The sequence below is a fragment of the Rhincodon typus genome, unplaced genomic scaffold (assembly GCF_021869965.1).
Source record: "Rhincodon typus isolate 14 unplaced genomic scaffold, sRhiTyp1.1 hic_rhity00003843, whole genome shotgun sequence".
Classification (NCBI taxonomy): Eukaryota; Metazoa; Chordata; class Chondrichthyes; order Orectolobiformes; family Rhincodontidae; genus Rhincodon; species Rhincodon typus.
Window position 1 is genome coordinate 2,636 of NW_025969481.1, and position 12,292 is coordinate 14,927.

Consider the following 12,292-nt stretch of genomic DNA (forward strand, 5'->3'; position numbering starts at 1 on the left):
TCTACTAAAGCAGTTTGTGTATTTCACATGTTTTCATATAATGGTAATGGGCATTTTTTTCAAATCAATTTCCACCAGTTGTTGTGTTTACCAAAAATTCATAATGATGAAAAGGTTTAGAAAAAGGAGATGATCTCTGATCAGACCTGAACAATAGAGCAAATTTACATCAAAATCAATCCAATTGCTTTATATGATAGACATACATTTTAAAGTGGAAGTCATCCAAGACAGAAATTTCCAATCATTGTCATATTTAGCAAACAAAAGTATATATAAAATACATTTATTTTTGTTTCTCAGTATGTTATACGTTCATTATTGCACTGCTTTAATGGTTGGTAAACACAATATTCCTAAGCCACAGTTAAGACTTGGTCTTGGCCCAGAACTTCCACCGTTGAAACGGCTGATCAGCTGTTTGTTCTCTAGCTTCAGTAATCTGTGGTGGTCTATACAGAAAAGAAGCTGTAGCAAGTGCAACAATCGAGATCACTTTGGCACTTGTGCCTAGAAACAGAACATGCAGTTTTAATTATATTGACAAAAGAATCTTCCAGCACAGAAAAAGGTCAGTTCTATAAAGTAATCATTCCATTAGAACTATAAATTTATTCTTTTTAAATATGTATGAAATTTCATTTTGAAATTTACCATAAAAACCGTTTCCACCATCCTTTCAGGCAATATATTCTAGATTGCCAAAAAGGTTATCTCCCCACACTCTTGCTAAGTATCTAAAATCTGTCTTCTCTGACCATCGTGCAAGTGGAAACATTTTCTCTTGATCCACTCTATCCAACCCCTTCAAAATTTTGCATATTATGCAGTGCTAGCTGTGGCTCAGTTGGTGGCACACTTGACTCTCAGTTAGAAGATTGTAGATACGTGTCTTACTCCAGAGATTTAAACACAAAATGTTCGGCCAATACTCAAGAGCAGCACAGAGGAAGTGCTGCATTGTAGAAGGTACTGTGACGTAAAACTGAGGCCACTTCTACCCTTTCAGGTGGATGTAAAATGGCACTACATCAAAGACAGGTGGGGAAATCACCTTGGTGTCCTCTATAATATTTAGCTCCCAACCAACATCATAAAAATCAATTATAACTTGTTTGCCAGTGTTTCTGAGTAGCTAAATTAATCAGACTTAAATTGTGCAATGTTTATACAAACAGGCCATTGAACTGTAACAAAATAGCAGGGACGTAACTGTTCACAAATGTTCATCTCGGACAAAAAGAGAAAGTAACTGGAGGCATAGTAAATAGATAAAGGTTAATTTCGTGTGAAATAAATTCCACTGTCATGCAGGATTGTGACTTGTATACCAACACAAATGATATTGTCATTCAGATACACAGTATAAAAGCTGTGAGTATGCATGTTAACTTGTCTGCTGCTGATGCACTGGTTTTGCAGCAAATAAAATATAATAGCTTGGACTGACCACAGACTGATGTCTGCAGGCACACTTGATCATTTAATACAACTGAAATTAGCATTCGTTCTAAGTTCAGAGTAACAATTCCAGCTGCTCCATAGCTGAATTATATTGGAAGCTTTCTCATATTATGCCAGCACTTTAATTCAATGAGCCATTAAGGAATGTGTTTACTTTTCAAGTTAGAATTCATTTACATATATTCATATTCTCTTCAATGAAACTGAATGGAAAACTTACCAATGGCTGTAATTAAATTGGCCATTTTTGGGTTATCATATGTCCAGCATGCACCTTTAACACCACACTCATTCTTATTCCACAGGATGCAAGACATATCGATCACTGTACCAAATAGAATTGGTCCTGGAATAGTGCCTGTAAGCCAGTAAATGAAAAGTTAAAAATCGAACTTTAGGAGTACTATTAGGTTTTCGTGAAACAAATGAATGAAAACAAAAACAATCTGTTCAGGTGGTAACATATGTCCTTATTTCTGTCTAAAATAAGGCTCTTGCAGTATAGCAGTAATGTCCATACCTCTTGACTAAGAGGCCCGGATTCAAGTCCCAATTGCTCCGGAGGAGTGTCATTTCATCCCTGAATAGATTGATTAGAAAATATCTATAGATTGTCCAAACAACTCAGCCCAATTTTGTCAGCATCAGATGCCCACAAATATGGACGCCTGGCCGTTGTCTAACCCAGACACTGCAGTCTCTTGCAGCAACCTCACAACTATCCTAGTGAGTATACTGAGTGTATCCCAGTCCATATATCAAGCTTTGGATCTCTGTAATCAAAATAGCAGAACTGCTGACAATCTTAACCCACTGTGCTATTGGGTATTTATCTATAGTTTTAATATCAGTGCTACATCTGAGCTAGTCCTCTGACTGCAATGCAATTGCTGTGCATGTCTTTTTTTTTTCAGTTCTAGGAATACTACTGAACAGTTAATTCTATTTTCTGTTGAAATTGACATTTTTTGTCCAGTACACTATCCTATGTCTACCTTCTATCATGGTTTTGTGTTTAAAAATGGGTTATTAGAGGTTTTTGCCATAAATAATTTATTCAGTAACAATGTACATTTTCTTCATATTTAATTCAAAATAATCTTTAAGCTTTAATTCAATAATAAAAATAAATAATCCAATACTTGCTGCCACTACAAAATGAATGGTGGGTTACAGGCTGGAGGAAAAGGAAGTGAACTTGCTTTAGATTTATTGATAGAGTATATTAGAAGTAAAAAAAAAGTCAAAGAATGTAACAGAAGTGAAAGAAAATAGGAAACAGAGAACGGGAGAAGGCAAATAAACTAATGTTTTAATTTTTATTGTTTTTAAAAAATTATCTCAACAGAACTGGATTAATATTAGCTAAACTTAGTCTCAACTTCTGAAAATTTTCATTGTTGCACTGTTGTTGTCAGTTTTGGTTACACATTATACAATTGGAAACTTTTTTTTAAAAAATGGCTAATCAGAGCCTGGATTTCTTTCATACCCGCTGGATGCCAAAGAACTGAAAAAAATGTTTTTGTTTTAACATTGACTCTGATCAGTGAGCTGTAATATTTCTTCAAACATTTTGTCTGCTCACTTACTCTTCCTTCTCACTCTACTCTTCCATATTTTTGTTGTTGACTTCAATCACTGAGCACTCCCAGAATAGTCTTTTACTTTTTTGTCAGAACAATGAATCTCAGCTTTAGAATGACTTATCTCCATCTGCGTAACATTTTCCATTTCTAATGCCAACTACTCTGATTGCCAAAATGTGATGCTGGCACTGAGTCTGGCCAATTTTGTTCATATTCACTGTAAACTGACTTAAGCCTGCCGAAACATACTGTGAAGATTTCTCGTCCTAGCTTTTCACAGGGTTTCAGAGACGCTGAGTACTTTTAAAAATGGTGGGCAGGATCCACAGCAGGAAATCCCAACCCCATTTCTAACAGATCCTATTTTCTCTGTTTGGGGAAAAGGGTTGGTGTGTGACTTAGACATGAGAGAAACCCGAACTCAGGCTGTGCCACTAATACTCAGTATTGAGTTCAAGAATACTTAATATTCAGCAGAACTAGAGCTTCAGGTTGTCTCCTTAGTCTAGTCTGGATGTAACCATGTGGAGGTCAGTGAATTTGTTTTCAGTTTCAAACCAGGCCTGAATTTATAAGAAAGGAGTTATAAGAAAGGAGTCAATCTTGCTCCAAGACAACAGTTCCAATCCTTGCTATCACTAAGCCATGTAAGAGACAGCCTGAAACTGAAGCTTTTTCTCCTTTCTTTCTCTCTGGGTTCAACCTCCACCTATCCACTCTTCCTTTTCCCCCTCTGCTGCACCAGCAGGACAAATACCAAGTTTTCCTAGATGCTATCAGTTCTGAAGAAGGGTCACTGGACTTGAAACATTAATTCTGTTTTCTCTACACAGACACAGCAGACCTCCTGGTTTCTCTAGCAATTTCTGAATTTGAGCTTGAAACTGAATCCCTGGGGCTTTATAATGGATTCCACTTGAACAACAGTCTCAGTCCAACAGAAATCCAGGCCACTTGTGGCCATTGTGCCACGTGCTTAGTTCCACTTGAATGCATGAATGTCATTCTATATATGGACCTGTGTGATATTCCTTCATTTGTAAATGGGATTTTCATTCAACTTCATTTTATTCTGATGCTTGTTCTGATGAAAAGTCATTTGTTACATTCTGCATATGCTGCCTGATCTGCTGAATGTATCCAGAATTTCTTGTTTCTATTTCAGATTTCCAGCATCTGATTTGGTTGATAATTTACAGTACCAATGGTTTCATTTTAGCTTCTTACCTAGGATCCTTACAAAGAGCCACTGAATGCCCAATGAAAATGAGCGTTGGTTATCAGGAACACACCTGTAAGTAATTTTTTTAAAAAATTCTAGTTAAAATTATGCAACCTGAATAATAATATGAAAACAAAAAATAAGGTTTAGTAAGGAATATTTATTGTCATTCATTTGCTTCCTTCCCCAGCTCAGGAAGGTAAGCACCCTTTCACTGACTGGTTAGAAGAACATGAGAGCACTGATTAATTTGTTATTTTATCTTCTTTTTACAACAGTTTAGTGAAAGTTAAGAAATTACTGTTTGGTAAGTTGTGATATATTGTGTTCTGTGGTGCACTCACACCAAAGTTGTGGATATGGAGTGGGAACACCTTTGAGAAATTCCCAGCCATACATTCAATATTTCGGATTCCACTTGGGCCACTTAGCGCCTGATCTCATCAGAGCCTTGGTTCAAACACGTGTAAAAGAGCTGAGCTCAAGGGGTGAGATGACTGGATAAGAAGCAGCCAGTGAAAACTCTGTGTGAAATCCACCTTCATACTAAGAAGACCCTGAGAGTGCCTATTGATGGAGCTCAGTGAATTGAATGCAGCAGCCCAATCAAGTTCACCAGAGTGGATAGCGTATGTGTTTTTCAGGCAGTCAGCATAGTTTTAGGAAAAGTTAATTTAATTTGTCTAAGAGTTGTTTTCTTTAACTTGCAGGTGTCTGAATAAAATTAAGTTTGAACCTCAGTCTGTCTCACACAGTAAAAGCACTTGTTTTAGGAGGAATAAACTGATCAAAGTGTTTGTATAGAATATTTCAGAGGCAAAAGAAAGTAATGCAATCATCAGGGAGGAGTGGTCTGGTCAGCTATTGAAGTCGTAAAGAGGCCTTTTTCAGTGGACCACCCACCAAGGGATGGACCCTTGCCCCTGGGAAGGCCAATCACTGGTCTTGAGAGTATATCTGCAATGAATAGCAAAACTCAGCAATGCAACCTAATTAGACCACTTGTTATGTACCTTTGTGTACCCTGAGTAAGTCCAGGCAGAGAAGGAGCTCAACACCACATGTTGAAAGCTAAATTTGTCAAATTCAGCAGGGATTCATTGTCAGTGTAGTCTGGAGGGCTCCTATCTTGGGTAGAGGGGATGGATGTCAATTTTGACCAAAAGCAACCAGAATTTTAAAATAAAAGACTACTGGTAGATAACAAAAGCGCTATATAAAAGATGTAAAATTCTCTCACCTTTGTAGTCTAACCCTCTTTCATTAAAGGTTAATTTTACAACAGCCCATCTATTATTTTAGTACCTGCCATTTAGCAATAAATGGTTTATGCATTCCCAAAAATCTTTAATCTTTGACAGTTCTTGGTCCCTTACCACTCAGAAATACACATAAACTTATAGTCCTTAGGTTCAAAGTGTTTGAGATCACATTTGTTCAAATTGAACTCAACTTGAACTTGAGAAACCACATTTTAGCAGCAAGTCTGGTAAATAGGGTTGTGTAAATCAAAATCACAATTCTATTAAATCAAGATAAGTTTCAAAATTTTAGAGAAGAACAATTTTAACAGTTAGATTTCTACCTTTGGTCTGTTAATTGGATAATGCAAGTATCAGATCCAGCAGCAGGCAAACATAAAAACGTATTACCAGCTACAAAACAGGACTTACTGTTTGTCAAACATAAGCAGCAAGTGATAAACTGGGCTAATGGATTCCACAACCAATAGATCAGATTACAACTCTGCAGTCCTGCCACATCCCTTCATTAATAGTAGTGGAAAATTAAACAACTCATTGGAGGAGGAGGCTCCACAAATATTCCCATTCTCAATGATGGGGGCACCCTGCTCATCAGTGCAAAACACAAAGCGGAAGCTTTTGTAAGAACCTTCAACCAGAAGTGCCAAGTGTATGATCCATCTTGGCCTCCTCCAGAGGACCTGAGCATCACAGATGCTGATGTTCAACCAATCCAATTCACTCCACGTGAAATTAAGAAACAACTGGAGGCACTGGATACTGCAAAGGCTATGGGCCCTGGCAACATTCGAACAATAGAACTGAATAAGGGTGCTCCAGAACTTGCCAGACCCCTAGCCAAGCTATTCCAGTAAAGCTAAAATACTGGCATTGACACAACAATGTGGAAAGTTGTCCACAAACTGGGTCAAACCCAACCCGCCAATTACTGCCCCATCAGTCTACTCTCGATCATCAATAAAGTGATGGAAGGTGCTATCAGGTTGCACTTGCTTAGCAATAATCTGCTCACTGATGTTCAGTTCAGATACTGCCAGGTCCACTCTGCTTCTGACCTCTTCATGAGTCTTTGTTGAAACATGGACAGAACAGTTGAATTCCAGAGGTATGGTGAGAGTGACTGTCTTGACAGAAGGCAGCAGTTGACTGAGTTTGGCATCAAGAAGTCTGAGCAAAGCTAGATTCAACAGGAATCAGGGGATAAAACTCTCTGGTAGCTGGAGTCATACGTGGCACAAAGGAAGATGGTTGTGGCTGTTAAAGGTCAGTCACCTCAGCTCCAGGACATCTCTACAGGAGTTCCTCAGGGTAGTAATCTTGGCCCAATGATCTTCAGCTGCTGCATCAAAAAGTTAGAACTGAGAATGTTTGCACAATGCTCAGTATGATTCACGACTCCTCACATGCTAAAACAGTTCACGTCCAAATGTAGCAAAACCTGGATAATATTCAGGTTGAGCTAACAAGTAGCAAGTAACATTCGTGTTACAAAAATCCCAGGCAATGACCATCTCCAACAAAAGAGAATATTGCCATCTCCTCTTGGCATTCAATGGCCATAACCATCACTGAATCCCTCGTTATCTACATCCTGAGGGCGGATTATCATGGACCATAATCTGAACTCGACCAGCCATATAGATACTGAAGATAGAAGAGCAGGTCAGAGCTAGGAATACTATAAGTATTCAATATGACAAGACTTAAGTCAGGATCAAGATGGCAGCCCCTCCACTAGCCTGATAAAGTGCAGCTCCAACAACAATCAAGAAGTTTGTCGCCATCCAAGACAAAGCAGCCCACTTAATTTGCACCACATTCACAAACATCCACTCCTTCCACCACTGATGTCCAGAAACAGCATGTGTATTATCAACAAGATGCACTACAAAAGTTCACCAAGGATCCTTAAACAGCATTCTCCAAACCCATGACCACTAAATCCAGAAGGACAAAGGCAACAGATACATGCAAACATCATCATATGTAAATTCCCCTCCAAGCTGCTCACCATCCTGCCGTGGAAGAACATTGCCATTACTTCAATATGGCTGGGTCAAAATCCTGAAACTCCATCCTTAACGGCATGGTGGGTGTACACCAAATGGACTGCAACATTTCAAGAAGGCTAACCACCAATGATAGGGATGGACAGTAATTGCTGGCCTATATTTCTGTCGATAGTCCTAGATCATTTACAAATTGAATTGCTTTACCAGAAATGGAAACTCTTGAATAAAAACTGAAAGAACTGTGGATGCTGTAAATCAGGAACAAAAACAGAAGTTGCTGGAAAAGCTCAGCAGGTCTGGCAGCATCTGTGGAGAAAAAATCAGAGTTAATATTTTGGGTCTGATGACCCTTCCTTAGAACTGAAACTCTTGAGCTACCCAGCACTTATGCTCTCATTTTATGCAGTTACTGCCTCAGAACATTTCATGGATGAACTAGTTTGACAGCCAACAATCCAATTTGCCCAGGACAAAACCAAAAGGAACAGATAAGACATAGGCAAAAGTCAGACTGCAATGAGCTCAGGTATTTCAGATGCCTTGAAGCAGATCACTGTTGCTCTCTCAGAAAGCAAAATAAAAAAGCTATGAAGCTCAGAATGCATGAGACATTTAGTTAAGTGATTACTGCCAATGCCAATAGATTGAATTCTCACATTCATCCCAAAGGCAGTGGTGTGTAGTTAACAATACACCTGGCAGTTCGGTAATGGATTATTATTATGTGAAGGGCAAATCTGCCGCTATTCAGTGCAGGGATTGGGGTGGGGAAGTGGCAGGGCAGAAACTAACAACAGAACCACCTGTGTACACATGAACCCCAGGAATGGATCCACCATACCATCAGGCATTTCAGTTGTAGCCAAGTAGCTCAGTAAGAGGAGATCTGGGTAGCACAATGTTGGATCATTTCAATGGTCTACTGCAAGCTTCAGATGATATCATTGAGTTGTACAAAATTTAGGGTCCCTCTCAATGTAATCAACTCAGCTGCAAAAGTGATTGCAGAAGGAGAGCTTGCCAGTTTGTTTTCAATCACAGTACATGCAAGTAGAGTGACATCAAACAGGACACCAAACATTTCACAGTCTGGGCAAGTTTGGATAGAACAAACTGAGAAATTTGGAAGATGTCTAAGTAATCAGTGAGGACACACCAAAGATAAATAAAATGCTCACTACTAACATCATACATTAAAAGGCCTCATAATATTGGCTAAATATGTTCATGCAAAGTATCAAATAGTCAACTGTTCTTTTATGCACTGCTGTGTGTTCAATTCAGATTAGAATAATTAAAAATATAGAGATCATAAAATATTTAAATTATATTTACACTTTTGAAAATACCTTATCCCATTGTATTTCCTGAAGCTTGGCAAAAATAATTAGCTTATCAAAATAGCTGCTGTTTTTTTGGATATTGCATATACAGCATACCTGAGAACAGATGTTGTAATTGGTGTGCTGGTCATGAATGTGAAAATGACAGCAACCAGAAAAAATCCCATAAATATAGGCATCTTGCCACATGAAGAGCCACATTTTCCCTCTTGTGCAGCAAAAGTATTTCCATCTTGCTGGATACATGAACAGTTTGGATAAACCTATAATACAAAAAGGAAACACAATTAAAGCGCCCAGAATTTTCATCAGAGCTGTTCCCACATGGCTGCTCTGATTCTGATGGAGGTGCTGAGCAAAAATCTTTTTGCAACACAATTCCCAATGAAGTCACATTGATACAGCAAGAGCAATTTGAAGGAAATTCCAAGTCAACAGAACACTGATGGCACTTTTTGGTTCATATCTCCGTACGGTAACACTTTGCTACATGTCTGACAGTTATATTTTCACATTGTTACTAAATACATTTCAGCAAATGAGCCAATGAAATGACCATTTCAAAAACAGGGATAAGACAATATATATACTGGCAAATTTCAAAATGGTTTGGAATGAATTCTCAAGTTTGTCATATGGTTTACCAATCTTGACAGCTTCAAAACATGTTGTAATTATCAAAGTGTGGAAGGGAGATCTAACAACTTTCTCACTTTCCATTAACCTCAGCATGAAGGACATCTGTATATTAGATGCACTTCACTGGTTCAAGCAGGTGGTTCCTTTCGTTTTCACAAGGGTAACTGGGATGGGCAACAAATGCTGACCCTTCCCTTAAGCAGCACACACATTTGATGAAAGAATAAAACGAACTGCTCATTAAGTTCTTGAAGAGCTTGTTTTTGGGCTGTGAACGACTGGAAGGTGATTTTCATGGAACAGATCTGGGGGCCAAATTTGCAACTCCAGACTGAACTAAAGTTCTTGAAAACAGCAATGGTCTGCAATACAATAAAAGACAAACTGCTGAAAATAGTCAGCAGTGTTTGGGTTCAGGGCTATAGTCATAGGGGATTCGATTTTAAGGGGAGTAGATAGGCGGTTCTGTGGTCGAAAACGAGACTCCCGAATGGTATGTTGCCTCCCAGGTGCATGGGTCAGGGATGTCTCAGATCGACCGCAGAACATTCTGAAGGGGGAGGGTGAACAGCCAGCTGTCGTGGTGCATACAGGCACCAATGATATAGGTAAAAAACGGCATGAGGTCCTACAAGCAGAATTTAGGGAGTTAGCAGCCAAGTTAAAAAGTAGGACCTCAGAGGTAGTAATCTCAGGATTGCTACCAGTGCCACGTGCTAGTCAGGGAAGAAATGAAAAAATAGGCAGCATAAATGAGTGGCTTGAGAGATGGTGCAGGAGGGAGGGGTTCAGATTTTTGGGACATTGGGACCAGTTCTGGGGGAGGTGGGACTATTACAAATCAGACGGTCTACACCTGGGCAGGACTGGAACCAATGTCCTAGGGGGTGCTTTTGCTAATGCAGTTGGGGAGAGTTTAAACTAATGTGACAGGGGAATGGGAACCAAATGAGGAAGTTAGTGGACAGTAAGGAGGTAGTAACTAAAGCCTGCAAGGAACTAGATAATGAAGTCAGTGTGACTAAGGGGAAGAGTAGGCAGAGAGCAGATGATGAATGCAAAGGGACAGGTGGTCTGAGGTGCATTAGTTTTAATGTGAGAAGTGTAGTAAGTAAGGCAGATGAACTTAGGGCTTGGATTAGTACCTGGGAGTATGATGTTATTGCTATTACTGAGACTTGGTTGAGGGAAGGGCAAGATTGGCAACTAAATATCCCAGGACATAGATGCTTCAGGCAGGATAGAGAGGGAGGTAAAAGGGGTGGAGGAGTTGCATTACTGGTCAAAGAGGATATCACAGCTGTGCTGAAGGAGGGCACTATGGAGGACTCAAGCAGTGAGGCAATATGGGCAGAGCTCAGAAATAGGAAGGGTGCGGTAACAATGTTGGGGCTGTACTACAGGCCTCCCAACAGAGAGCGTGAGATAGAGGTACAAACACGTAGACGTATTATGGAAAGATGTAGGAGCAACAGGGGGGTAGTGGTGATGGGAGATTTTAATTTTCCCAACATTGACTGTGATTCACTTAGTGTTAGGGGTTTAGATGGAGCAGAATTTGTAAGGAGCATCCAGGAGGGTTTTCTAGAGCAGTATGTAAATAGTCCAACTTGGGAAGGGGCCATACTGGACCTGCTGTTGGGGAATGAGCCCGGCCAGGTGGTTGAAGTTTCAGTAGGGGATTACTTTGGGAATAGCCATCACAATTCCGTAAGTTTTAGAATACTCATGGACAAAGACAAGTAGTGGTCCTAAAGGAAGAGTGCTAAACTGGGGGAAGGCCAACTATGGCAAGATTCGACAGGAGCTGGGGAATGTGGATTGGGAGCAGCTGTTTGAGGGTAAATCCACATTTGATATGTGGGAGGCTTTTAAAGAGAGGTTGATTAGAGTGCAGGACACACATGTCCCTGTGAAAATGAGGGATAAAAAGGGCAAGATTAGTGAACCATGGATGACAGGTGAAATTGTGGGACTAGCAAAGAGGAAAAAGGAAGCATACATAAGGTCTAGGCGACTGAAAACAGACGAAGCTTTGGAAGAATATCGGGAAAGTAGGACCAATCTGAAACGAGGAATTAAGAGGGCTAAAAGGGGTCTTTAGCAAACAGGGTTCAGGAAAATCCCAAAGCCTTTTATTCATACATAAGGAGCAAGAGGGTAACTAGAGAAAGGGTTGGCCCACTCAAGGACAAAGGAGGGAAGTTATGCAAGGAGTCAGAGAACATGAGTGAGATTCTTAATGAGTACTTTGCGTCGGTATTCACTAGGAGAGGGACATGACGGATGTTGAGGTTAGGGATAGATGTTTGATTACTCTAGGTCAAGTTGGCGTAAGGAGGGGGGAAGTGTTAGGTATTCTAAAAGGCATTAGGGTGGACAAGTTCCCAGGTCCGGATGGGATCTATCCCAGGTTGCTGAGGGAAGTGAGAGAGGAAATAGCTGGGGCCTTAACAGATATCTTTGCAGCATCCTTGAGCACGGGTGAGGTCCCGGAGGACTGGAGAATTGCTAATGTTGTCCCTTTGTTTAAGAAGGGTAGCAAGGATAATCCAGGTAATTATAAACCGGTGAGCTTGATGTCAGTGGTGGGGAAGTTGCTGGAGAAGATACTGAGGGATAGGATCTATTTACATTTGGAAGAAAATGGGCTTATTAGTGATAGGCAGCATGGCTTTGCGCAGGGAAGGTCATGTCTTACCAACTTGATAGAATTCTTTGAGGAAGTGACAAAGTTGATAGATGAGGGAAGGGCTGT

General features: G+C 39.9%; 1 protein-coding gene across 1 annotated transcript; it reads right to left on the minus strand.

Moving 5' to 3' along the window:
• Window positions 1-309: 309 nt before the first annotated feature.
• LOC109933563 (solute carrier organic anion transporter family member 4C1-like) lies at window positions 310-9,095 on the minus strand. Its single transcript, XM_048593771.1, has 4 exons — window positions 8,992-9,095; window positions 4,281-4,345; window positions 1,685-1,822; window positions 310-510 (listed from the first exon to the last, which is right to left on the minus strand). Exons 1-4 carry the CDS (start codon window positions 9,072-9,074, stop codon window positions 368-370), a joined length of 429 nt encoding a protein of 142 aa, XP_048449728.1. The 5' UTR covers window positions 9,075-9,095; the 3' UTR covers window positions 310-367.
• Between the last annotated feature and the right edge of the window lie 3,197 nt (window positions 9,096-12,292).